The sequence below is a fragment of the Anomaloglossus baeobatrachus genome, chromosome 1 (assembly GCF_048569485.1).
Source record: "Anomaloglossus baeobatrachus isolate aAnoBae1 chromosome 1, aAnoBae1.hap1, whole genome shotgun sequence".
In the NCBI taxonomy this organism is placed as follows: domain Eukaryota; kingdom Metazoa; phylum Chordata; class Amphibia; order Anura; family Aromobatidae; genus Anomaloglossus; species Anomaloglossus baeobatrachus.
The window spans coordinates 333,229,162-333,256,827 of NC_134353.1; the positions used below are offsets into that span (position 1 = coordinate 333,229,162).

General features: G+C 42.0%; 1 protein-coding gene across 4 annotated transcripts in view; it reads left to right on the plus strand.

Moving 5' to 3' along the window:
• The window catches only part of SHROOM3 (shroom family member 3), a 566,845-nt gene that overhangs the window by 509,728 nt on the left and 29,451 nt on the right, over positions 1–27,666 (plus strand). For all 4 annotated transcript variants that reach the window (XM_075352056.1, XM_075352061.1, XM_075352076.1 and 1 more), the window contains 4 exons: positions 794–3,929; positions 20,033–20,091; positions 25,353–26,183; positions 26,993–27,469. In XM_075352056.1, the coding sequence (XP_075208171.1) occupies positions 794–3,929; positions 20,033–20,091; positions 25,353–26,183; positions 26,993–27,469 (4,503 nt within the window). The remainder of the gene's footprint in view (positions 1–793; positions 3,930–20,032; positions 20,092–25,352; positions 26,184–26,992; positions 27,470–27,666) is intronic.

A 27,666-nucleotide genomic window follows, 5' to 3' on the forward strand; every position in this document is an offset into this window, starting at 1 on the left:
ACCAAGCCATAAAAGTTTTTCCTTCCCATCGTTTATTTTTCTAATGCTAGCTCTGACCCAATTACTCTAAAATAGATGTAATATATTAAAATTAGTTGAGTACAATGACAAACACAAATAAAAGTCAGTTGTATGGTAAAACTATTTGATACGAGACCAAAACGTTTATTTAATGATGTAATGCTTTGCCCTCCTACAAATCTTTCAACTTACCTGTAATTAAAGTTATTCCTCTCTTTTTGAGCCATGCATGGCATTTTAACAGTCATCTCTGAACGCCTGAGTATTTTTTTTTTCAACTTTCGGTCTTGTCTGTTTAGATTTCTCATAGCAAACAAATGTCTCTAATGCTTCTAGTTTCCAGGAAGATTGCCAGGGAAAACTTTCAACTCCATAAAAAGAGAAGAAGTAAAACATATCCTTACAGTGTATTCTTTACTTGAAGTCTTTCATGTCCTTCCTGCCTTCTTCTAGCTTTATAATCTTTGTGATAGGTTTGAGTGGTATCAATAATCGGGCTGTTTATGAAATGTGAAAGATTCTGACAATGTCTGCTCATATCTGTGTAATCCTGACAGTGCTGCGTGATTAGAAGTATGAGCAAAGCAGCCACAAGCAATTACTTGTAATATGCAGGAATGACAACTGGCAAAGAACAGAGCAAGGTCCAAATATGGTTTCCCTTCCGTTCCTCCCATAACCTAAACATTTCATCTGCAAGTTTATTTATAAGCTCTTTTGAATGTTTCTTGCAAACAGTAAAATGTTTCCCTGTGTTCTTTTTTTTCTTCAGTTCATCTGCAAGTGATCTCTCCAGCTATGAACATGGATACTTAAGACGGAGCCCTGACCAGTACAGCTCAAGAGGTAGCATGGAAAGCCTGGAGCACACAGCATCAGCATACCACCAATGTCATCTTTCTCCAGCCAAGTCTACTAACTGCATAGACCAACTTAGCCATCTGCACAACAAAAGAGACTCTGCTTACAGCTCATTCTCTACTAACTCCAGTATTCCAGAATACCAACCCATTATGTTCTGCAAGGAGAGATCTTACTCAATGGAAAGTATGCTTTCTCGTGGAAACTTGCAAGATGGAATAAAGCATGCTGACATAAGGTATATCAAGACAGTTTATGATTCTCAACGTGGAGTGTCAGAAGAGTATGAGGTCAACTCGTCACTTGTCAAACAACGAGGTAGATTTTCTGGTGGATGCTCTAGGAGCACTGGTAGTCCTGTTGGTAGATTAGATCACAATAGATTTTTGTCTGAGAGTGATATAACTGAAAAGGGGCCTCCTATGCCACCTGCTCGGAGGGACAGTTATGCAGTAACAAAGCATCATGAAAGACCAAGCTCTTGGTCTAGCTTGGACCAGCAAAAGTCTTTTCGAACACATTCCAAAGGACCCGGATCCCCTATGGCTTTCAGCACAAGTCAACAGCAGAAACCAATGTATGGGGAAGGACAATTGCATACGGTGATAGAAAAAAGTCCAGAATGTAGCCCTCTAATGAAACCTAAGCAAATTTATTCATCAATTCCACAACCTGGACAACCTATGCTTCCTGCCGGAATATATCCTGTTCCATCACCAGAACCACATTTTGCACATGCTCCACATCCCCTGAAGAATAATAATGAACGACTTTACCCAGCACTGGCCAAAGAAGGAGCATCTTCTGGAGGTAAAGGTGTTTCTTATTTGCATTCTGAAAATAATGTAAAAAGTAGTCAAATTGCTCAGAATAGTTCTACTTTGTCTTTGGCACCAGACCAGTCTAATAGATTTGATAAAAACGTAGAAGATGGACATACAGATTTTGCACAATACAAACTCCACTTCTCAGTGAGTCCTGAGCATCAAACTGCTTCTCCACAAAGCAATGAAAATAACATGGCATCTTCAGGATTAAATCAGTCTAGTAAAAATGCTCACCAACTGAAGACTAATTGTAGAAAAAATGCACATGAACTTAGTAACGCTGAAAAAAGGAGACATTCTGGGCCTGCATGTCAGAATGACTGGAGCTACCGCCAAAATAAGTCAGATGTGTTCGGTGCTGCTATAACTATTGAACAATCCAGATCAAATAACAGCACTGATGCAAATAAAGAAAAAGATAGAGGATACTTAAGCAATGATGGCTCTTCTTTTAATACTAAAATAGATGAAAGTCAGTCTCCAAATATGACAAGCTATAAAAGCAAATTAGAGAGCACAAGCTTTACGAAGCACATTGAAGATGTTGACAACTCAATGTCTTATCCCACTCTCCAACAATCTGATGAACCTTCATCACATTCTCAAAGGAATTCTGGTGACCATACCAGAAGGAGATTACATTCAGGTAGCAACCAAAGTAGCAGTAACCTAACACATGGTTGGTCAGATGGCAAACAACGAACTTCGGTTTTGGAAAAAATAAGCAAAATTGAACAACGAGAACATGAAAGTCAAAAATCTCAGGCTTCAATTGGGAACATATATGGCCAGCATTCTACACAATGCCCAAGAGGTTCAAGCAACAGAGCATCTGTGAACAGCATTGAAGACCTAAAAAGTAAATTAAGTTCACAAGATCATGTCTTCGGAGCAGAATCCCGAAATCCTTCAATTTCCCAAGCTAATGATAATGTTGCTGGTACACAACTGTTAAAAACCACCGGAAGTGCCTACAGTGTAAAATTAGGGGATGCTCCAAAAGCAACATCAGATAGTCAAGCAGAGAAAACGCAGGAGACTTATAATGAGCAATGTGTTTTGCAAACTTTGCCAGACAGTGAAAAAAGAACAGTTGATTCTCAAACAATGCCAAATAAAGAAGACCACTGGCAGAGTGCTTCACAGGACACTCATGGTTTTAATAGGGCTTACAGGAACAGTATCAAAGATGCACAGTCTAAAGTTCTAGAAGCAACATCTTACCGGAGGAAAGATTTAGAAATTAGCCCACCACAATACAAGAAGCCAGAGAGAAGTGTTAAAAGACCTACATCAGCGATTGTATATAGCAGGTCTCCTGTGTCCCCACATGCTCCAAAAGAAAGACATAGTATTACACCCACAGAAAACTTTGTGAAGAATCAAGAATCACAAACTCAAGAAGGATCAGGAGTCCCACACCAAGTAGCTCGAATTGGGGCAAGAAGACGTTTGACAACTGAACAGAAAAAACGTTCATATTCAGAGCCAGAAAAGATGAATGAAGTAGGAGCATCAGACAATGAGTTAGCATCTACTAACATTCAAAAAAAGGGACAAAATATCAACTTCTTGGAACAAACGGTGGCAGACAGACGTAGACTGTTTGAGAAGGATGGCAAAGCATATTCCTCTGTTAACCTGTCTAAACCAGAGCTGAAGCAGCTGCAGCAAAATGCCCTTGCAGATTACATAGAGCGTAAAACCGGTCGGAGGCCTTCATCCCAAGAACCTGGATTCTTAAAAGAAAGATCTCAGAGTACCTACTTTTCTAGCAGTTTAATGGACAATCAGAGTGTCTCCTCTACATCTAGCATGAATTCCCTTCAGGAACAAAACATATTTCGCACAAGGGATTCAAGGGAGAATCCATCGAAAACAAGGGGCATGTCTTCAACGCTTCCCCCTGGTCTTACAGGATTGTTTGACTTAGCAAACCTGGAAAAGAAGACTGATTATACAGAGAGCAGAGGTCGTACCAGTTCCTTTGTCCAGCAACGACTTTGTTTTGAAAGTAGGTCTAAAAGTGATTTCAAAGGTATCCCACCAAACCGTCCGAGGGATGTGACATCTTCAAAACCAGCAGGATTTTTGGAGCTGTTTAGAGAGCAAAAGTCTGATAGAGCAACATCAGCTGAAGATCTGGTTGAGAAATTACCACAGCCTACTTCTCTGCATGTGAGATCAAAGTCCTCTCCTGCTGGTGAAAAAGTAAGCCAGGTATGTGTGGTTTATGTGTAGCACTTATATTTTCCTATTTTAATTGTCTTTATTGAAGATTTTTTGTTTCCTTTTCTATTCCCATATAGATCCATATTTATCTTGTTGTTTAGGGTATACCATCTCTGCCCTTGCTAATAACATACATTTCATACATTTATAATTACATTTTACGTTTACGACATATTCATTTTATTTTTATGTAGACTGCTACATATTATTTAGAATATAGATAGATGATCAATAATAATAATAATATAAAGCTAGGACTATCCCATAAATTCACCATACTGTATTTATGTAGACGGACAAAAGATTTTTGATATTGATTTGCTTTCAGTAAGATACCATATTTTAATATTGTCTCTTAATAGTTCATCCAATAGTTAAGTATGGTTCACCTGAATTACTCATTTTTCTATACAGAATATAATTCTACATTTTTTTAGATAATTAAAGACTCATTTAGGGTATTAAATGGATCTTTTTTTCCTATCATCCCTATTTTTTGTTCTAATTTATAGATAAAGATGCTTTCCTATCTTGGAAAAGTCTTTTTTTGCTAAAGTGGTAAATTTCTTATTCCCTATATAAGTTGCATTTCACAGATATATATTTTAAAAGAAAGTGATAATAATGTCTTCTTGAGAGGAGATCTAGAGATGGTTAGAAGTATATAAAATTGCATTCGATAGAATCGTCTTTGGGTCTGAGCTTCAGTAACTTGCATGGTCAATGACGGCTCTGTCTGACTCTTTGACCCACGCAGTGAGACAAGCTCCCGCTTCACTTTGTGCTGTTGTCTCTCTGGAGATTCCATATCTGAATAGATGGCATTCTGGAGGAAAGAATTCATCACGTAAAAGTCTTTTTACTAGTGTTGCCCATCCTCGATATACCGGTCTCTTTTTATTCATTAAAGGCCTAGTACTAATTTATATTCCATGCACTTAGTTTCACATAGAAATGCTATCATTAGAACAAAATTGCAAAGTATTCACAATTCAGGAATCAACCACTGAACCATTATACATCCATACTCTATAGAGGCATGTTAGGGACACTGCTGGCCAATACTAAAGGTTGCATATAATAACAAATTAAACTGCAGTATCTTGAAGCTTTAATATTGCATCTAAGTCCATGACCCTGCCCCTCTAAGTGCTCCCCTCTATGTTGTGCAGTCACTGGTACAGCAGTGAAAATGTAGTATATAAAGTTAGATATTCAAGAAGGTAGACAATCAAGACATATGGCAGCCGATCAAGAAGTATAGCGACAGGATGGTTCTTTGAGATATCATCTGGCTTATAGATTGTGGACCTGAGCAAGTCATAATAAGTTCTCATGGATGTTACTTTTTGTTTAATATGCACAATATTCCACTTATTTACCACAGAGCTGCTTTCTGTATTGTACATGGGAGAGAAAACTGCAATCATAAGACTATTGGAGGACCAATATCTGATCAGTGAGGGTCCAAAACTCTGTAATCCCACTGATCAGCTCTTAGCAGGTGGTACGTGAGTTGGAACACAGTGTACAGAGCTGTGTAGTAAATATTATATAGTACAAGAGCTCAGCTCCTAATTACTATAGTATATAGACCTGTGGTGTTCCAGCTTCACACACTGTGTACTTCCGGTGATGGTGAGTCTGCTAACAATTGACCACACATGGGACTGAAGAAGTAAAAGGGCCAGTTCCTCCAAAACAGCAAGCAGGTTCTGTCGCAGAGGTGCAGTATGATGAGCTTTTGGATTGCAAAGGGTCCATATACAGTACTATTCTTTCACAGGTGCCTTCTTCTGTCTGTGTTCACCAATGTTTGGAGGGTGTTGGGTGTCCAACTGATATTGGTGACCTGATCTATCCAAATGATCAGTCATTAATATCATGGTCCTGGACATTAATAACATCCTATATGTATACTGGAAATGAGGAATGGTCATTTATCATCCTAAAATGTCCATTAATTATCTTTGAATGAGAAGTGAACTGTTTCCTGATAGATGATAGCTATGGTAATTGTCATATTGTGTTTCTTATAATGTTACTGTGCATGTATATAGAATTATGTATTAATGTTAGTTCAGCAATAAGATTTACATCACCCTGGTCAAGCAGCAATTTCAGGGCTCGGTGGCCTCCAGAACAGAGCCCTGCAATACTCTCCCTTCTTGTCAGCATCCCCAGCGCCAATGATTAGTATGCCCAGAACAAAGTGATCGTTGCGGCGCTACACATGCATGACATTGCACCAGGCTTACTAATCAGAAGTGCCAGGGATGCGGAGAGGCAAAAGAAAGTGTGCAGACATCGGGTCTGCTCATCGACTAACAATGTGACTATGGAACAAGGGACCAGTGAATCTTTTTGCTCAACTGTAATTAATATACAGTACATACACATAAATTCATATCTATCAGATTATGTAAATGGAAACATATTAGCATAGTAGATTCCGGTGTGTATACGCTTCTACCACTGTCGCTTACGCACACACTGAGAGCCGGAGCTTAGGAAGTATGTGGGAATGCAGCTGAACATGTGGGATTAGAATGTCCGTGTCACTTAATTGCATCTGCTCCACGGGTAATAGACAAAAATGTCTTTTAACTAGGTCAGAGCAGAACTGAGATTCTGTTCCCAAGACTGGTGCCTTCCACTGAAGCCTTGCTGACCTTTTTTGGTCTTCTAGCACTTAATAGTTGTGTTCCTTTTCTCGAATTGCATAATATATAGTGCTTCATTTTAGGAAATACTGAACCCTTATTTCATCTCTTTACAATTATTACAGTCTCCTCTAAGTTATATCGTCTTATATATATGTTAGGAAGCATTTTCTCAAAATAGTGAAATTATACCAAATTTAGAGTTATTTTTCAAACATCTTAATAAGAAATAATAAAACTTTTACATAGTATAGATGGTTTCAGTGTGCTAAAAGACCTCCAGACAACAGTGCCTATATGCAGACAACACTTAAATTGAACCTGTCAGGTCCTGCCAAGAGCAATTCTGGGTGCATATTTCTAATCCCTGCCTAGCAGTCCCAGCCTATATTAGCATACATAAAGAGATCTTCAGAACAAGTATTTCTAAAGATCCTTTATGATTTGCTAATGAAGCCAGGGACCAGTCGCAAGGGCGTTAGTTCTCTTGGCTAGTCAACCCCTTAGCATGTAAACATGCTAACATGCTAATGAATGCGCAGCGTCAGAGGCATGGTCTCACTCACCTCTGCTGCCACCTTGCCCGACACTGTATTTCGGCTCCGTGCACATGATCAGAAGTCCCCGGACTTCCGGTCATGCGCAGTATGAAGATGGGTGTATGTGTCCCGACTTCAAACTTGTGTAGAACACATGACCGGAAGTGCCAGAGATCATACACACTGAGCCAAAATCAAGCATCAGGTGTGGTGGCAGCAGAGAGGTGAGAGCGACCATGCCTCTGATGCTGCACTTTCATTAGCATTACATGCTAAGGGGGCAGACTAGCAAAGGGAACTAACGCCATTGCGAGTAGTCCCTGGCTTCATTAGCATATTATAAAGGATCTTTAGAAATACTTTTTCTAAAGATCTCTTTATGTATTCTAGCATAGGCTGGGACTGCTAGGCAGGGATTAGAAATATGCACCGGAAATGCTTGTGGTTCTGGCTGCATAAAAGACCTGACAGGTTCCCTGTAAATGTAGATTGTGTCTTAAAGCTCTGCCTAAGTGACAATGGCCAGTGGGGCCCACAGGTTCTTAGTAGGTTACAACACACTTGCCCAACCTTCCCTACATGCCATATTACACGGATGTCACATGTGCCAGAAGTGTATCATGACTCTAATAGTTGATAAAAAGGTGGCTATAAACCTTGTAGAACTGACATCCAAGTGCTCATTTGGCCGACAGCTATTTCTCCATCCATTCCTCCATTCATATACATGTGACGCCCTGGCAAAACCAGGTAGTCACAGAGGATGTACAAATCTCTCAGGTACAAAACTCCACCCTCCTTGACACACCAACACAAAACCCACACCCAGGTGCACAACACCAGCCAATAAAGCCTAGTCACCCCCCCCATGACAATAGGGACACACCAGTGGTCGGGACCAGGCAGATGGGAGCGCCCACCTAGGGGTCCTGAGGTGTCAGGGGCGGGAACACAGTAGTTGAGTTCGGACAGTTGAAGTGGAGGAGTGTGAAGGGACAGCGGAGTCAGGGGTTTGGGCCCCTGGACTACCGGACTAGGTGGCAGACGGCAAGCAGGACCACAGGCGATGGAGATCCGGTCGCGGTAGGCCTTAAGTGGACTGGGGCAGGGTTGTAGCCCGCCGGTCCCGACAGCGGGAATACGGTCCGGAGGCCATGCACAGTCGGGGTGCCTGGACCCTAGGGCAAAGAAGGTTTCAAGGCCCTTGTCAATTGACCAGCCGGGGACAACGTTTCAGGTCTTGTTCCACAGTAAGCCCAGAGAGTGAAACGGAAGCCCAACAGGGGGATCGGGTGTCCGACAGAACCCACAGAAATCCCAAGGGTCAGAGTTTGCGGGCCACAGCTCCCAACATACAAAGTACCGGGAGTGGACTTCCCCGTTCCAAGCGGAGTTGTCCCATTGAAGACACAAACACTAGGTGCAGGAGGAAGGGACCCCTGTTTGCTACACCAGGGTGTGGGACCCGAATACACCCGCCGGAGGCAACCGGTCACTGGCAATTTGGTTTACCACTGGACTTTGTCTGCAATTCTTTGGAACTGTGAGTACATCATCCATCCCCGGTCCAACCCTGCATGTCATTCTCCGCAGCCATTACTCCCGTACACCCGGGTCCAGGGACTACACCTCCCCTACCCGTGGAAGGGATTCTATCCTGCTGCCCTACTCCATCAGCCCCGGGCGTCCAATTACCAGGCAGCGGTGGTGCTACCAACTCTCACTACAACCTACAGGTGGCGTCACTGACAAACCAATTCCCTGTAAATACCCCCTTCCTACGGTTGTGAGGACGGACGGCTGTACGAGCCCAGGTCCGGCTACCACTCGAACTGCAGTAACGAACCTGGATCCGAGCAGCCCCTGCAGCGACCCGGCCCCCGTCCGCAACATACACACTCAGCCAAGTGTCGAGAAAGTAATATACCACTAGAGGTGGCTTATCTCCCTTGAGTGCCAATGATGAAGCATATTGAAATCCCACATGCCTGGTCTGTCTTTTCCCCAACATCCAATGGGAGTAATGTCATACACATTAAATGGTTGATTCTCACAGAACGTTGTGATTTTGTTAGCCGTCTCCAGTTACCCTGCAGTAAGCAACAAAATAGTAGTAGTAATTGTACATGTAAATGACATAGCGTCTTTTTTGACACCATTTTGATTAAAAGAGCACAAAGTCATCCCACCACAACAAGGTGTACCTAATCCGGATGGTCCCTAACTCTAGTAGTTCACATCAGACGGAGATGAATACTTTTCTTCATATCTCTAGTATACAGCACATCTTGTTGTTATCTTGTTGAACAGTATCATGTGCCATTTCCTCTATTTGCCTGTAGGGGGCACTCCTTTATTCTTTCTTTCCCGAGCCATTTGCATTGCTTGCTAGTTTGGAATAGCTTTTAATTAGAGCTATTTATTGAGAATAAAACTTCCTCTTGGCTTTTTTGATGTTTGCTGGCTCAGCTTGAAAACCATAATCTTTTTTTCTAGTGTAATTGGTAGCAACTTGATTTATAAACAGATTGAAATCTTTCTGATTCCGGATCGCTGTAATAAATGAACTCTAGGTTCTTTAAAACTGCTTCAATCAACCTTCTTTTATCAGCATAGATAAAGGTCTTGGAGGAAACGTCTGTGGTTTAGCCTTGACTCATAATTAACTATGATTTGCGGTGAAAGATACAGTTTGCAAAATATATTATGGTGATGTTAAAGGCATTGTCCTCTTCTGATATTTTTAAAGCCCCCATACACATTAGAGTAAAGGTGGTGTCACACATAGCGACGACGACAACGATGTCGCTGCTAAGTCACCATTTTCTGTGACGTAGCAGCGACGTCCCGTCGCTGTCGCTGTGTGTGACATCCAGCAACAACCTGGCCCCTGCTGTGAGGTCGCCGGTCGTTGCTGAATGTCCTGCTTCATTTTTTGGATGTTGCTCTCCCAGTGTGATGCACACATCGCTGTGTGTGACAGCGAGATAGCGACGAACTGAAGCGAGCAGGGAGCCGGCGTCTGGCAGCCTGCGGTAAGCTATAACCACGGTAAACATCGGGTAACCAAGAAGCCCTTTCCTTGGTTACCCGATATTTACCTTAGTTACTAGTGTCCGTCGCTCTCACGCTGCCAGTGTCGGCTCCCTGCTCCCTGCATAGGTAGCTGGAGTACACATCGGGTAATTAACCCGATGTGTACTCTGGCTAGGAGTGCAGGGAGCCAGCGCTAAGCAGTGTGCTCTCACGCTGCCAGTGCCGGCTCCCTGCACACGTAGCTGGAGTACACATCGGGTAATTAACCCGATGTGTACTCTGGCTAGGAGTGCAGGGAACAGGGAGCCGGCACTGGCAGCGTGAGAGCGGCGGACGCTAGTAACTAAGGTAAATATCAGGTAACCAAGAGAAGTGCTTTTGCTTTTCCTTGGTTACCCGGTATTTACCTTTGTTACGCTTCCACGCGTCGCTGCTAGCTGGGGGCTGGTTGCTGGTGAGATCTGCCTGTTTGACAGCTCACCAGCGACCATGTAACGACGCCGCAGCGATCCTGATAAGGTCAGATCGCTGGTCGTTATCGTTGCTGCGTCGCTATGTGTGACACCACCTTAATGTCTCCTCAAACCGCCGACATCAACCAATTGTCCCCCAACAAATGATTTCAGTCTTCAGAAAGATTATTCAAGTCCAATTCTTTTGTTCTTTAAAAGATAAGCCGCCCCCAAAGCTGTCGGTAGTAGCTTTCTCATAGAGAAAACAGGAACACTCAGCCAGTGCTATTGTTTGGCCTAAGACACATGGCGAGAAAAACGGTGCGAGTGGAGTGTGATAAAACATCGCATTCCACTCGGACCAATATTAGCCTGTGTGTCAGCGCACATGAGCAATTATTTTTTCAGCCCTAATCGGACCGAGAAAAAAATCGCAGCATGCTGCGATTGTAATGCAAGACTCTTTCTCTCGCACCCATTCAAGTCTATGGGGCGAGAGAAAAATCGCACTGCACTCGCAGTACACCTGTATACCATGAGTGCAGTGCGAGAATGGCAATAGCCGGCTATGGAGGAGAGAGGGAGATAAATCCCTCCCACCCCTTCTCTGTGCCAGCCCTCCCCTCCGCAGCACTGGCCCTCCCCTCCTCAGTGCCGGCCCTCCCCTCCGCAGCACTGGCCCTCCCCTCCTCAGCGCCGGCCCTCCTCCCGCAGCTGAGTATTGCTCGCACAGTCGGACCTCAGTCGCAGGGACACTTGCATGACACTCGGCTCTGCTGTACTGCCAGCGTGAGCCGAGTGTCATGTGAGGGGATAGCAGTAATCCCCGTGTGGCCCCGGCCTTAATAGGAGAGTAAAGGGGGCTTTACACGCTGCGACATTGCTAATGCGGAGTCGTTGGGGTCACGGAATTTGTGACGCACATCCGGCCGCATTAGCGATGTTGCTGCGTGTGACACCGATGAGCGATTTTGCATCATTGCAAAAACGTGCAAAATTGCTCATCGGTGACATGGGGGTCCATTCTCGATTATCGTTACTGCAGAAGTAACGATGTAGTTCGTCGCTCCTGCGGCAGCACACATCGCTATGTGTGACGCCGCAGGAACGAGGAAGCTCTCCTTACCTGCCTCCCGGCCGCTATGAGGAAGGAAGGAGGTGGGCGGGATGTTACGTCCCGCTCATCTCCGCCCCTCCGCTGCTATTGGGCGGCAGCTCAGTGACGTCGCTGTGACGCCGCACGGACCGCCCCCTTAGAAAGGAGGCGGTTCGCCGGTCACAGCGACGTCGCCGGGCAGGTAAGTAGTGTGACGGGTCTGGGCGATGTTGTGCGGCACGGGCAGCGATTTGCCCGTGTCGCGCAACAGATGGGGGCGGGTACCCACACTAGCGATATCGGGACCGATATCGCAGTGTGTAAAGTAGCCTTTAGACAAGTTGGCAGTCAGCTGAACGGTCATCCAAACCATCTTTTGGCTAACAATTATCTGAAATGTATTGGGGCTTTAGCCTGCAGGCTCAATTATGTGTAAACACACTGAGCTTTACTTACATGTCCCCTCGGGTTGTACGCTGAGGCTCTGCCACTGTTCTGTTGATTGGCTGCAGCGGTAACATCACATCGACAATGCTGCAGGCAGTCATTGAGCTCAGCAGCTTTTACCATCTACATCGGCTGAGCCACTGAGCTCAGTGTTTGGATGCAGCTTACTTGACAAAGCAAAAACTCTCAACCTATCAACCGAGACAAAAAATAGCTAGAAATGGACAACCTTGTTAAGTCATTATATTATATACTTTCTATTAAATTATTATTGTGAAAACTATATATTTCATTTTTAGTTGTATTTGTAATGATACATATGCTACTCAGAGCTAATCTTGGAGGTTTGTGACCCAATGGCATCCTGGTATTCTACGTAATTAAAGCATCCAGTTCCCACACTTGGTCCCCTGATCTACAGGCTGCAAATGTTTAATGTGTAGTTCCATTGTACTTTCTATTGCCTGGATTTGTTATTTGGTTACCCTACAAAAAAATGAGCAGTGTCGATGCACAAAATTATTTCCTCTATAACAGTTTTAGCACAAAGCTTTTTGCCATTTTGCATTGACACTGTCATTTTTCGGAGGGCAAAGCCAAGTAAAATGGGATTTGGTCAATGACTGTGCAATAAATTTGCTAAACTAGACACCAGCAAAACTAGTGTACATTGTACCATAACTGCAGAAAACATGCTCATCCAAGTATTATACAAAATGTTCAAAACTGAGCACTAGGTTAACATTTTGATCAGAATGTATAAGCCAACTGTCTCGTCACAGCTAACCTCTTTGGTTGATCCTTAATATGTTAGTAGAAGCGCTGTACAGCCACCACCACGACATTGCGCCAGTATGGGGAGTGACTAAGGTTCCCCACAGCACCCATACTGCCAAGCAAAACCCCGATGACGCTGGGCCATGCCCCCCACAGGCACCACACCACAGTAAGAATTGCTGGCACATAGCACAAACACCAATTGAACTGATTTAAAAATAAACTCACTCTCCATATGTTTTGGGGTAAAAAAAAGCTGAGAACAAAAAAGGTGGGAACATTAAGGCTATGTGCGCACTAGAAAATGACTTTTTCCTAAGGAACGAAACCTGCATGTGGTTTTGCCGCGTTTTGGTGCGGTTTTGGTGCGTATTTGGTGCAGAATTTGTGCGATTTTGCCGCAGCTTGAGCTTGGTCCCTGCGTTTTTTACCAATAATTAATGGCAAAACCACAGGGACCTGCAGAAAAGAAGTGACATGCACATTAATTCCACAGCGGAAATTCCACGGGTAAATTCGCACGGACAAACAAAATGCAGTGTGTGCACAGCTTTTTTTAATCCCCATAGATTTTGCTGGAGAAGGACTGCAGAAATGTTCTAAATATTTTCTGCAGCATTTCTGCAACGAAATCCGTGGCAATTTCGCGGGTAAATCCGCAGCGTGCGCACATGGCCTTATATAGTCTTCTGCCAACCTAAAACCAAGAGAGCCAAATCAGTGGAGTGCTTATACCAATGAAAAAAAATAGGACAGACTATGCAGTGTATATATATATATATATATATATATATATATATATATATATATATATATATATAGTAGAGACCAAAAGTTTGGACACACCTTCTTATCTCTAGAACAACTGTTAAGAGGAGACTTTGTGCAGCAGGCCAGAAGAGGCTTGTTTGGGCTAAAGAACACAAGGAATGGACATTAAACCAGTGGAAATCTGTGCTTTGGTCTGATGAGTCCAAATTTGAGATCTTTGGATCCAACCACCGTGTCTGTGTAGAAAAGCTGAACTGATGGACTCTACATGCCTGGTTCCCACCGTGAAGCATGGAGGAGGAGGTGTGATGGTGTGGGGGTGCTTTGCTGGTGACAGTGTTGGGGATTTATTCAAAATTGAAGGCATAATGAACCAGCATGGCTACCACAGCATTTGGCAGTGGCATGCTATTCCATCCGGTTTGCGTTTAGTTGGACCATCATTTATTTTTCAACACGACAATGACCCCAAACACACCTCCAGGCTGTGTAAGGGCTATTTGACTAAGAAGTAGAGTGATGGGGTGCTACGCCAGATAACCTGGCCTCTACAGTCACCAGACCTGAACCCAATCGAGATGGTTTGGGGTGAGCTGGACCGCAGAGTGAAGGCAAAAGGGTCAACAAGTGCTAAGCATCTCTGGGAACTCCGTCAAGACTGTTGGAAGACCATTTCCGGTGACTACCTCTTGAAGCTCGCCAAGAGTGTGCAAAGCAGTAATCAAAGCAAAAAGTGGCTACTTTGAAGAACCTAGAATATAACACATATTTTCAGTTGTTTAGTACTTTTTTAAGTATTTCATTCCACATGTCTTAAATCATAGTTTTGATGCCATCAATGTGAATCTACAATTTTTAGAGTCATGAAAATAAGGAAAACTCTTTGAATAAGGAGGTGTGTCCAAACCTTTGGTCTGTACTGTGTATATATATATATATATATATATATATTTATTTTTTTAGTTTTATATTTTTTTGTAACTCCAGAACACTACAAATAATTGACATGAAAAGTCGAGGAACATTGTGTTATTTATCTTCCACTACCACCGGTATAGCCGAGAGTAACGTGCATAATTATACAGCAGGACCTGCTTCTCTTTGGTAAGGCGCGTGATGTTAGGTGTTTGCCGCACTGATGACCGAGCCCCTGAAAATAAAAACTGTCACATGTATGTACATATTTGTTTACTGAATAAGAAATCCTGTCACACTGCATCGTTGAATACAGATGTGCACCCACCATTAATATATAATTAGCTGTCATTCAATCCACCATTCCAAATGGAAATTGATAATCCACCACTGTGTCCCCTCATTTCCCCCACCCAATAAATATATGAATTAATTAACCACTGTACTCTTTCCCCAATTCATTATCAGTCATTTTCCTACTTCCTAAATCCCCCTCAACAGTGCACCTCCCATTCCCCCAATTAATTATAATGACATGCCCCTCCAATTCATTATATTTACATGTCCCCGATTCATTATGTCCTCTCTCCCACCCCCACCCCCTCAATTCCTTATAATTTAATATCCTCTCTCCCACCCTTAATTCATTATTTATAATATTGTTCTTCTCACCCTCATTTTATTCACTTTATTGTGAAGAAAATGCTTACTTCTCCTGTGGCTCCACTGCATCTTGTGACCAGCGTGTATATGCGGGCATGATGACATCATCGCGCCGGCGCCTGCTCAGTCACAGAGCAGGCGATGAGAGTTCCCTTGTAGCTGCACAGGCGCTACCACTCTATATTACTGATAGTGGAGCTTCGGTAAGGCTCCTTGCCCGGTGATAAGACTTGCCAATGGTGGTGCACAACATGTCATTATGAGGGTAATCTGGCCATGGGCCTGCCTGCCCCGGGTGGTAGCCCAGATTTCCTTATTATAATCTGCCTATGGACCTATCAAATGCTGTTCTGGATAAATGGGCAAAATTTCCAACAGACTCTCCAAAATCTGTTGGAAAGCCGTCCCAAAAGAATGGAAGCTATTTTAACGGCAAAAGGGGGACCAACTCCTTTTTTGTTCGTATTGATTTAGCCTGGGATGTCATTAAAGCCCCAGTAGGGGTAATAATGATTATATGACCCAATACTTTTATCCATACAGAACATGTTCTTTCTATTATATTACTATTTTACTATACAGTTAGGGTACCTTCACACTTAGCGATGCAGCAGCGATCCGACCAGCGATCTGACCTGGTCAGGATCGCTGCTGCATCGCTACATGGTCGCTGGTGAGCTGTCAAACAGGCAGATCTCACCAGCGACCAGTGACCATCCCCCAGCCAGCAGCGACGTGCAAGCGACGTTGCGCTTGCACGGAGCCGCCGTCTGGAAGCTGCGGAGACTGGTAACTAAGGTAAACATCGGGTATGGTTACCCGATGTTTACATTAGTTACCAGTGTGAGCAGGGAGCAGGGAGCGCTGGCTCCTTGCTCTCCTAGCTACAGTACACATCGGGTTAATTAACCCGATGTGTAATGCAGCTACATGTGCAGAGAGCAGGGAGCCGCGCACACTGAGCGCTGGCTCCTTGCTCTCCTAGCTGCTGTACACATCGGGTTAATTAACCCGATGTGTACAGCAGCTACATGTGCAGAGAGCCGGAGCCGGCAGCACAGGCAGCGTGAGAGCTGCGGAGGCTGGTAACTAAGGTAAATATCGGGTAACCACCTTGGTTACCCGATGTTTATCTTGGATACAGCTTACCTCAGCTGTCAGACGCCGGCTCCTGCTCCCTGCTCGCTTCATTTGTCGCTCTCTTGCTGTCACACACAGCGATCTGTGTGTCACAGCAGGAGAGCGGCTTTGAAGAAAACGAACCAGGGCTGTGTGTAACGAGCAGCGATCTCGCAGCAGGGGCCAGATCGCTGCTCAGTGTCACACACAGCGAGATCGCTAATGAGGTCACTGCTGCGTCACAAAAAGCGTGACTCAGCAGCGATCTCGGCAGCGAGCTCGCTGTGTGTGAAGCACCCCTTAGTTTGTCGATCAGATTAGTGAGACTTCATTTGGATAAGGCACATGCACGCAGATCTGGGATTCTGCTTAGGATCAGTGGCTTCTATTAAGTTTATTAGCTCCGGTGACATAGTGCACAGTAAGGGTACCTTCACACTTAGCGATGCAGCAGCGATCCGACCAGCGATCTGACCTGGTCAGGATCGCTGCTGCATCGCTACATGGTCGCTGGTGAGCTGTCAAACAGGCAGATCTCACCAGCGACCAGTGAACAGCCCCCAGCCAGCAGCGACGTGCAAGCGACGCTGCGCTTGCACGGAGCTGCCGTCTGGAAGCTGCGGAGACTGGTAACTAAGGTAAACATCGGGTATGGTTACCCGATGTTTACATTAGTTACCAGCGCACAGCTGTGTGTGCAGGGAGCAGGGAGCCGCGCACACTGAGCGCTGGCTCCTTGCTCTCCTAGTACACTAATTGGACAATTCGTCCCAGGAATATTATTATATAGTAATTAGTTCAATTATTCCAATTTTTTGATTTTTTTATTTTGTATAAATCAAAACTACATACCACCAACGTGCAGATATATCCATAAATAACTAGACCAGTGGTCGCATATATAAAATACACAGACAATATGTACGATAACCATATACAGTTGTCAAAAAAGTGAAGGTTCACAGAAAATGGGGATAGAGTCAGAGCCCAACTTATCCTTGGGACCATACAGACTGGTTCAGGCAGCGCCACACAGTATGGAAGTAAGGAAGATTTCAATCCTTATAAGTCCAAGGAAGTATATGGGGCAACTCTCCAGCAATTTCCTTTGTATTGGAAGTGAGCCTTCAAATTCATAGATTGGATAATCTCCACCTCAAACAGGTTATCTCCACCTCACCGCGGATCCCTGCTCTCCTACCATAGCTACAGTACACATCGGGTTAATTAACCCGATGTGTAATGCAGCTACATGTGCAGAGAGCAGGGAGCCGCGCACACTGCTTAGCGCTGGCTCCTTGCTCTCCTAGCTGCTGTACACATCGGGTTAATTAACCCGATGTGTACAGCAGCTACATGTGCAGAGAGCCGGAGCCGGCAGCACAGGCAGCGTGAGAGCTGCAGATGCTGGTAACTAAGGTAAATATCGGGTAACCACCTTGGTTACCCGATGTTTATCTTGGATACAGCTTACCTCAGCTGTCAGACGCCGGCTCCTGCTCCCTGCTCGCTTCATTTGTCGCTCTCTCGCTGTCACACACAGCGATCTGTGTGTCACAGCAGGAGAGCGGCTTTGAAGAAAACGAACCAGGGCTGTGTGTAACGAGCAGCGATCTCGCAGCAGGGGCCAGATCGCTGCTCAGTGTCACACACAGCGAGATCGCTAATGAGGTCACTGCTGCGTCACAAAAAGCGTGACTCAGCAGCGATCTCGGCAGCGAGCTCGCTGTGTGTGAAGCACCCCTAAACCAGGCTGAATTATTGGCTGATTTATGTAGGTATGCAGTCTTCTCTGATAAGATCGCTGCACTGCAGGGGGTTCTTTACAGCGTTGCTAGGAATCCTCCAAGATGGAACATACTTGCTGAATGACAAGATTAAAGAGTCAGACTGGAGGGAGGACTTGGATACAAATAATGTGCCTTCTTTATGTAGATAAAAATGACACATCCGGACATTTCATATTATATAGGTATTATTAACAGCTTCATGCTACATTCCCGTTAAGTCATTTTTATTTATAGTATCAGAATAGCACTAAATCTGGCCAAAACTTAGGTTTAGGCCAAACAAAACCCAGTAATTTACTCTGAATCTGTCAAAAACATATCGAATATAGAGTATATGACCATCAGGAAAAAAGAGAGGGCAATTTGGGAATTTTTAATCCGTAGCTCCCCTGTAAAATAAGAGAGAACAAGGGTGTCTGGCGGCACATTGCTGTTTTGTGAGCCAAACGTGCATGTTTATGTTACTCTGAAATATTAGACGTCCTTTCTCTTTTTTCTAATCTCTGTGAATAATCAAGAACATGTGGCAGAAAATAAGACTAATAACATATGGCTAAAGGATCGCACCACCCAGCATTTGTTTGTATTCTGTAACTATGGTGACGCATAGATCTGCATTGGAGCTGTGAAGAATATTTTATATATGTTGATTTGTATCATGAAATAGTAAACTGTTTTTGCTAAATTGTATATAACCTTCAAAGCAAGAACTATTATATTTCCCTTTACTAGGGATGAGCGAACCCAAATAGTAAAGTCCAGGGTTCGTACTGGAAGTCCGAGTTTGGAGTTCGTGTGCTGTTTGTATGATAATAAATTTTGTTGAAAGGCTGGACCACAGCCACATCATCCAGTTTTTCAGCTTAGGGAAGATGCTTGCACACTGTTGTGAACAAAATAATAATGAAAAAAAGGGTCCCTCCTATTTCTGATAACCAGCGCTTGTAAAGCAGACAGCTGGAGGCTTGCAGCCCTCAGCTGCCTGCTTTACCTTGGCTGGGTATCAAAAATTGAGGGGATCCCACGTTGTTGTTTTCAATTATTTATTTAAATAATATAAAAAAACCACGTGGGGCCCCCCTATTTGTGATAACCAGCCGAGGTAAAGAAGACAACTGGGGGCTGGTATTATAAAGCTGGGAAGACCCATGGTTATTTGGCCCATCCCAGCCTAAAAATAGCTGCCCGCAAAAGCCGCCTTTTCAAGGTGTGTTCGCTGCCCCTTAAAGAGATGGGGAGCAGTCCTTCACATACCCTAGGTTAGTGACCTGCAAAACTCACCTGCGTGCGCAGGCTTTGGAGCCAATACACATGTAGTCAGTTAATGTGTATGAGGTCCTTAATAACTGTATGTCTTGTTTTTTCTAATGTGACTAACGGAGCATTTACATAGCACGATTATCAGGAATGATTGTTTTCCTATTATGGTCCAGTGTACACAGCCTGCTAATCACAACAAATGAGAAAAACGCTAATTCATTGGGTGAAATGATTTTTAAGCTTGCATAAAATGTCATTGTCAAAAATTGAGCTATATCAGGCAACTACAGGCCAGCATGGTAGCTCGGCTCAGTGCTAACTTATTTAGAGAATTATTTTCCATGTATAGTTAATAGTTATGATATGAAAAAAATGTGTGCATTAGTACTTTTTTCTTTTTCTACATGCTAATTAATACATTTGTTAAAATGTCAGCTAAATTGAGTAATTGGAAAAAGCTTAAAACAAACCCACATGTTATTTTGACGTTTTGTGCTTTCTGAGTGAGGCATTACATGATTAATTACTACACAATGAACTAAATTTTGTTTCATTATTTTCAGGATTTTAGCATGAAACAAGAAGTGTTTGTCAAGAACATATCATATGCATCAGGATTCCGGTGAGTTGCCAATTCCTTGACCGTAGTGTAGTACTGTATTGCAGTTTAACACTAGAAGTCCCAGAGAGGGGTCATTTAACAATTCTACCTTTGGAACCCAGAGACGGGTCGAATAACCTGAAGGATTTTATCTAACATCCTATAATCACCGTCTTTTGTTCTGTAATTAAGGCCATTACTGTCGCACCACAGGAGGTTGTTGTTTTCCCATTGAGCTTTGCCATTTAGTTTCTAGTTAGTTCTATTCAGTTTGGACTAAGGGTCATTTGACCCTCTTTCGGGGCTTCAGGGGGAAGCTCGAAATTTCTGGGACTTCTAGTGTTAACACGGAGAGAAATTCATCAACAATATTATATTGATTTCCTTTAATGTATTGTAAAAAATGCATTCTTCCAAGCACAGTTTGATACAGAAAATATGGCACCTTTTTATATAAACTTGGAACAAGCTAGCTGCATGCTGTACATACCTTGTCATCAATCTGGAGGATGTACGAGTACAAGCAACTCAGCCTTATACAGTGTTAGAACGTTTATGACCCCTTCCGAATGTTTATGAACCCATTCGAAGTCCTAAAACTAAATAAATGAAAACCAAATCAAAGAAACTGGTCAAAAATATTAGACTTTATATTTATTTTATTGAGGAAAATGATCCAATATTACAGGTCTGTAGGGTGGCAAAATTATGTGAACCTTTAGGATTAGCAGATTATTTGATGGTCAAGTTAGAGTCTGGTATTTTCAATCAATGGGAAGAAAGTCAGGTGTCAGTGGGCAACCTTTCTTATTTAAAGGAAATCTGTCAGTACAATTTATACCGCCCTAACTATTTATATGGCCATGTTCGTCTCTGAGAGACAATCATTCATACCTTTATTGGTGTATTTAGTGATGAGCGTATTCGCAGATACCCGAGATCAGCTGGTCCAACTGGGTTTAAATGACTCCGCATATCTGGCCTGATGCAGGTTTCCATATGTCTATTGGGCCCTGAATCAGGTGCTTAGAAATGGTGGTAGAAGGGATAGGGGGATTGGAGCAAGTGCTTTACACTTACCAGTCTCTGTGTCACTGTAACAATACTTCCGGAGCCACTCATTATGCTTCATGCATATACACTGCCTCCCCCTGCCAACCGGCAGTCCCTGAGTCTCTGACTGGTTGCAGTCGGACGCACCCCGACCCTGTGTGACAGCACGTCTGACTGTTTTCAAATTTGACAGTGGTATTAATCTATTTACCATTGGGAGGAATCTCCCTGTTTCTTCCGATTGGCACAACACGATTGCGATCACATTGTGGCAATGGTCTGTATGGTGAATCCAGGCCAAATAATGGCCATGGGGTCACCCAAGTACAGAGGCCTGTAAGGTCCTCCCAAGAGCAGCACCATACACACTTCTTACCTGTGTGCCATCACTAATCTAATGCCCTGCATTAGATCAGCGATCAGACCAGGAAAAGTTGCTGGCCCATCCCAAGACTAGGTAAAAAAAAAAAAAAGTTTAAAAAAAACCCCACAACAACTGAAAAAATATAAATAAAAATCACAAAATAATTAGATTAAATTAGTTTGATTAAAAAAAAAAATTATATATATATATATATATATATATATATATATATATATATATTATATATATATATATATATATATATATATTTGTGATAACAAAAATAAAGAAAAAAGTACTACCACCTCATGCAGGACAACCTGCTCTATAAAACTGTCACTAGTTAAAAAATAAATAAATTCGTGGCAAAAAAACAATGTTTTTTCATTACAACCCTGAAAAACAGTAAAGTAAAACCCGATCAAAAAGCTGCATGTAAATAAATATGCCATAGCTGAAATTGTCATGTGGTCCCGCAAAAAAAAGCCGCCACACAGCTCCATCCACTGACAAGTAAAAAGTTTTAACGCTCATAATGTAGCAATGCAAAAACAATGATTTTTTTTTTCTATAAATTAGTTCTTATTGTCTAAAAGCAGAAAACCATTAAAAAACGTAAATGTGGTATTGCTGTAATCGCATTGACCCAAATTATAAACCTGTGTTATTAATTTTAACACAGGGTGGATGGCATAAAGAAAAACAAGAAAACGATTCTTGAATTGCTGTTCTATGTTCATTCTGCCTCCCAATAATAGGAATAGAAAGCGATCAAAAACGTTATGTGCCCGAAAATAATACCAATAAATTCGTCATTTATCTCACAAAAAACAAGCCCTCAAATGACTGTATGCACAAATACAGTAAATTATAACTCAAAATATAGTGATGCAAAAATTTCTTGGGGAAAAAAAGCATCGCTGTATCACTGTAGTCGCACGGACCAGAAGAATAAATCTGCCTAATCATTTATACCGCAGAGTGAAGGGCGTAAAAATAACCCTTTAAGGCTCTTCTCACATTTATCCTGCACTCTAGGCCGAGCGCTTACATTCTGTGTAAATCTCCAACATAAATGATTCAGACGGAACCCCAGACGGAAGATGCACTATAATGAGGCACATGGAATCACCTTGGACTTAATATGTCCTATGATTCTACAGTGTCCATCTTTTTAGGCGTGCATAAAAAAAAAGCGTGCATAAAAGCGTGGTCAACCACAGTTTTGTGCGTTTCTGAAAACGACAGTGCTGAACAGAGGCCCTGACAGAGTCCAGAGTAACTCTGCTGCCTCATTATAGTAAATGGATCTCTCAGTCGTGTCATCTGAATCACGTCATTCAGAGATTTGTATGGAATCCCTGATGAAACTGCTCAGCATAGAGTATGGGATAAATATGATCAAAAATGTTATGTAAAATGTGCCCAATAAAAATGTGGCCGCCCTCACCCCCCCAAAAAAAAGAAATCCAGTAAAATCTGTGCTCCCAAATCCAAATCCTTCCTCCCTTCTGAGCCCCATAGTGTGCCTAAACCACATTTGGTGTCCAAATATTTGGCATTTCTCTAGTGAGGAAGCCTGCTTAATTTACAAGGTGCATGTCTCCAGAAGCATAAGCTGGGCACAATGTACTGGGAATTATAGTGTACTGGGCACTACAATGTACTGGGCACTGCAATGGCAGGTTTGCATTTTTTAACTCAGCAACTTCCATCACTGCTTGTTTCTGGAAAACACCAATGGAGTCAAATAGAGAAATTTGATACATGATACAAACAAATATAAAATAAAAGATAAAGCCTAACATTTAGGTTACTCAAAAAAGGATAAAGATGTATCTCAGATTTGTGCACAATTTGCAAACATTCTTCATCACATGCATGTAATTTGGATTTTGCAATTTTGTTGGCATGCTGTGAAAAATCTCCAGGTGGCTTTTGGTGCAATATATAATGTGCCTCCATCGACTGGATTATTGTGTGGTTATTATGTGTAGTATTTAAAGATTAACCTATAGATGCATATGTAGAAGAAACCAGGTAACCCATTACTTGCCAAATTAGCAATTTTCATTTTTTTTGTTTATTAAATGACAGATTTTTAATGATTTGGGTCCTAATGAATCAGAAACATAATTTGCCAAATTTTTAATTGAAAAGGGCGTCCCAATTTTGGGACATTGGCAGAAAGTAATAGCAAAAACTCAGAAAAGATAGAACTTATTCAACTTTATTTTTTTGCATTTTTGCTTACAAACTATTATGCAAACAATATGTTTATGCACTTTGTTTCAAAATATTATATTACAAAATTCTCAAAATAACTCAGGGGAATAGAATACAGCAAAACACTTAGCATCAAGGGGAACATCACACCGTTTGCAAATTCTGGTTGTTTTTTTCCTACATAAAGCACACCTTCTTTGTGTAGCAATTGGTTCTATCAAATGATTACCAGGATCAAATCTGACATCAGCACTACCTCGGCCACCTAATAGTTTACTCCGTTGAGGTCCACATCGCTTTGGGGTTGATTATGCTCTTTTGCTCAGATAGGCAAATGCAATCCTCCTCCTTAAGGCCCCATTACACGCTACGATTTATCTGACAATCTCATTAACGATGTACACGCCCAAATCGTAGTTACGGTGTGCCGAGATCGCACAAAGGTCGTCCATTAGCGGTCACACGTAACGATCTCACAAGCGACGCAAAATCGTTCAGCGATATATTGTGTTCCCAAGGCGGTCGTGTGGATGTTGTTCATCGTTTGCAGGGTGTCAAACGTACCAATATGTCTGCTGCATTCCAAATGATGAACAATATTTTGAAAGTGAACGACGTGTCAATGATCAACCATTTTCAACCTATTTGCGATCGTTCGGAGTCGCACGTAGGTGTCACACACAACGACGTCGCTAACGATGACAGAAGTGCGTCACGGAATCAGTAACCCCGACGACATATCGTTAGATAAATCGTAGCGTGTAACGTCGCCTTTACACTTAGCAGTGGCACACTTTCTTCTGGATTTGTCTTTTGATATGCCCTCCAGGTGTTGACAACAGCAATGTCTATCATTTGAGTGAAAAGGGGCCACCACCACTTTTTGGAACAGATTCTGACACGGTACAGGGAGATTTGTTTGTCCAATAAATCAACTCCCCCCATGTGGGAATTATATTCCTGAACCATCAGCGGCATTGAAATTTGGACATGTTTTTTCTGTTTTTGAGAGTACCTACAAGCTGTTGACAAGGTTTCACAAAGCATATATAGTCAGAAAGTTACTGAAGAAGGGGAGGAGGGGGGAGGCATTCCAGACTATCTGGTAAGAAGGAAGAAATAAAACTAAAAGACCTCTGCCTGCCATATCAGTTGTAAATGATGTAGGGTTATGTATAAAAACTAGTGAATCAAACAAAAATTTCCATGTAAAAAAAACATCGAAAATAGATAGTGCATTCTGCCAATGTCCCAAAACATGGACGGCAATTTCACTTGAATATAACTCTGGCCTTGGTAAATCTACGTCAATGCCATTGCATTATATACCTTACTTCAAGTATAAACAATAGTTCTAATAACTTTGTGATCACAAAACTGTGATTTTAAATAATAATTTCAGCTTATGATCCTAATTTTGAAAAAAACTCGAAAATAGGTCTGTCGAAAGCTCTCTGGGTGGAAGAATATGCAATGACATAATTTCCTGTTTTGAAAACATTCATTTTACAAAGACAACACAAAAAATTGGACCTAATTATAAAATCTTAGTTGCTAGAAGCAAAAGATTAGGCGTCCCCAAAAAAGGACATTGGTAGATAATAGGTTAAATTAATCGATATCTTAATTTCTTTTTTAGGTCTTTGAAGGGTAAAAGTGAAGATGCAACAGAAAAGGCAACACTTGATCCATCATTCAGTTCCTATACTGCTCATCATCCTAGCTCTGGAGGAGAGAAACAAAACCAGCCATCCACTCGTATTATGCAAATGGGAATTCAAAGACACACCAGAGCCCAAAGTCTCACTCCAACATCTGGATTACACAATCACTTTCAAAATGGACGGCTGAACACTGGAGTATTTTCGAGTATTTCAAATTCATCCAAAATTGCAGAAGTTTCTTCCAGTCATAGTTCAAAAGATTTTGTTACTACTGAAAGTGCTACTAAAAATAAGGACATGATGCCAGATGAAGATAAGAGTAATACTCATATGGATTTAGGTTCAAATTCCAATAATGTTGTAAATGACAGTGAAAAAATAAAAACAAAGTCTTCTCCACCACAGAGACCTCCATTTCTGAAAATTAATTGCATGGATTCAGGTAACGAAGGGACCATATCACTCATCAACAATTCATGCTCTATAACTGAGCATAGTCCTTCTGTTGTTTGGCCAAACAATAATGCGATGTGGAGTACGAGTTCATCAGAACCAGAGACTCCTTCCCAACATGGAAAAATTTCTCTCCGTATATCGGAATCTTGTCTTCAATCATCCTCCCCTGTGGCTGTACACGATGATGACGATGATGAAGTGTTTGTCAAGGAGGAAGAGTCAAAGACATTTGTCCCTCCATCTCCACCTCCTTTCCCACCACCTTCCTTGGAGGATGCTCTTCTTAAGGAAAAACAAGAAAAAACACAACATGTTTCTTCAGCCCCGATCAAGAAGAACTTAAAAGAAAGGTAGGGCATGGAAATAATTCACAATAACACAATGTCACAATGTTATAAAGTTAACAGTTCATTATTTAGTTTATGTGGCCTGATTTAATTGAGCATACAGCAATTATTTTATAGTAATTATTTTTGAATATTCAAGGAATTTTCCCACATGGCTATGTTTTTCAATCTCTTTAACCATACCTAGCTTTATTTCAAAATTAGTAGTGTATTGTAGGTCCCACATGATCTTTGAGTGTTTTCTGGACACGGTATATAGCTGATGTGTTTTAGTAGCTCTTCCTGTGACTGATGTCATAGACAGGGTTTTTTCTCCCTGTAAATCCTAATTACAGTGGATAATGCAAAATAAAAGAGAAATGATGGCTTATGAACATCCTTTGGAAACCTTCTATCACCTCTTAGTGGCTATGTTATATATAAAAAATGTGTGTTTTCAGGAGTACAAAGAAACAAAAACATGAAATGGAAAAAAATACAAAATAAAAAAGCTCAAACTGCCACTGTAGCCTCAGTAAAAATGTCTATACGCTGTAAATAATGATTTTTATTAAAAATAAGGTTTTATTAAACCTTAAAATAGTAACAAAAATAATTCTCACATAGTGTCATAATGAGTGTCATGATAAGAATAGCACAATTACTTTTGTAGCCCAACAAATAAAAAAGTTGGAGATGGTAAATCACAAGTTATTCAAAATTATAAAAAAAAAAAATACATTTCAAGAATATAGATTAAGGATGTCACATAATGTGAAAAGTCACTCAAAGCTGTGTTCCTGTATACCTATTTTGTCTTCTTTTCATTATAGGTACCCCATTCAAGAAGAAGGTGAAGACAAGGAAAACAGAACATTAGAGGTGCCAGCTTCCAATTTACCTGTGAACAATTTTGAACCTGCTCAGACTGATATATCTCAATTTAGAAGCAGCTCCCTGGAATCATGTCCCAGTTCCTTACAATACCCTAACACTCAGGATGAGACAACCCCTTGCAAAACACTTGAAATTTCTGACCTCAAAATCTCTACTTATGAAAGCACCTTAAGTCGGGCAACCACAAATGTGATGAATCCTGAGGATGTTAAATCTCTGGAGTTGGCCAAGGAAATTGCAAGCAAGGACAAGTCTTTAACAGATATTTTGGATCCAGAGCTGAAGATGAAGACTACTATGGATCTAATGGGTGGCCTGTTTTTGAAGAGCACCTGTGCACTAAGGGATACTAATAGGAGTTGGATCAAAGAGAGAATGCTTCCAGAAAAGGTTCATTCTGCGGAGAAGGAAATGTAAGTGGCTGATAAAACTGATAATATTACACTATGGTACTCGATTACTCTTCTTAATGTATGCTTATATCTTGATGTAGATGTGACGCCCTGGACTAGCCAGGTAGTCACAGACATAACATCACACACACCCCCTCCCCTGGATAGTCTACATCAGTCAAACTAAACCCTTGTTGCCTCCCTCCAGGGTCTGATGT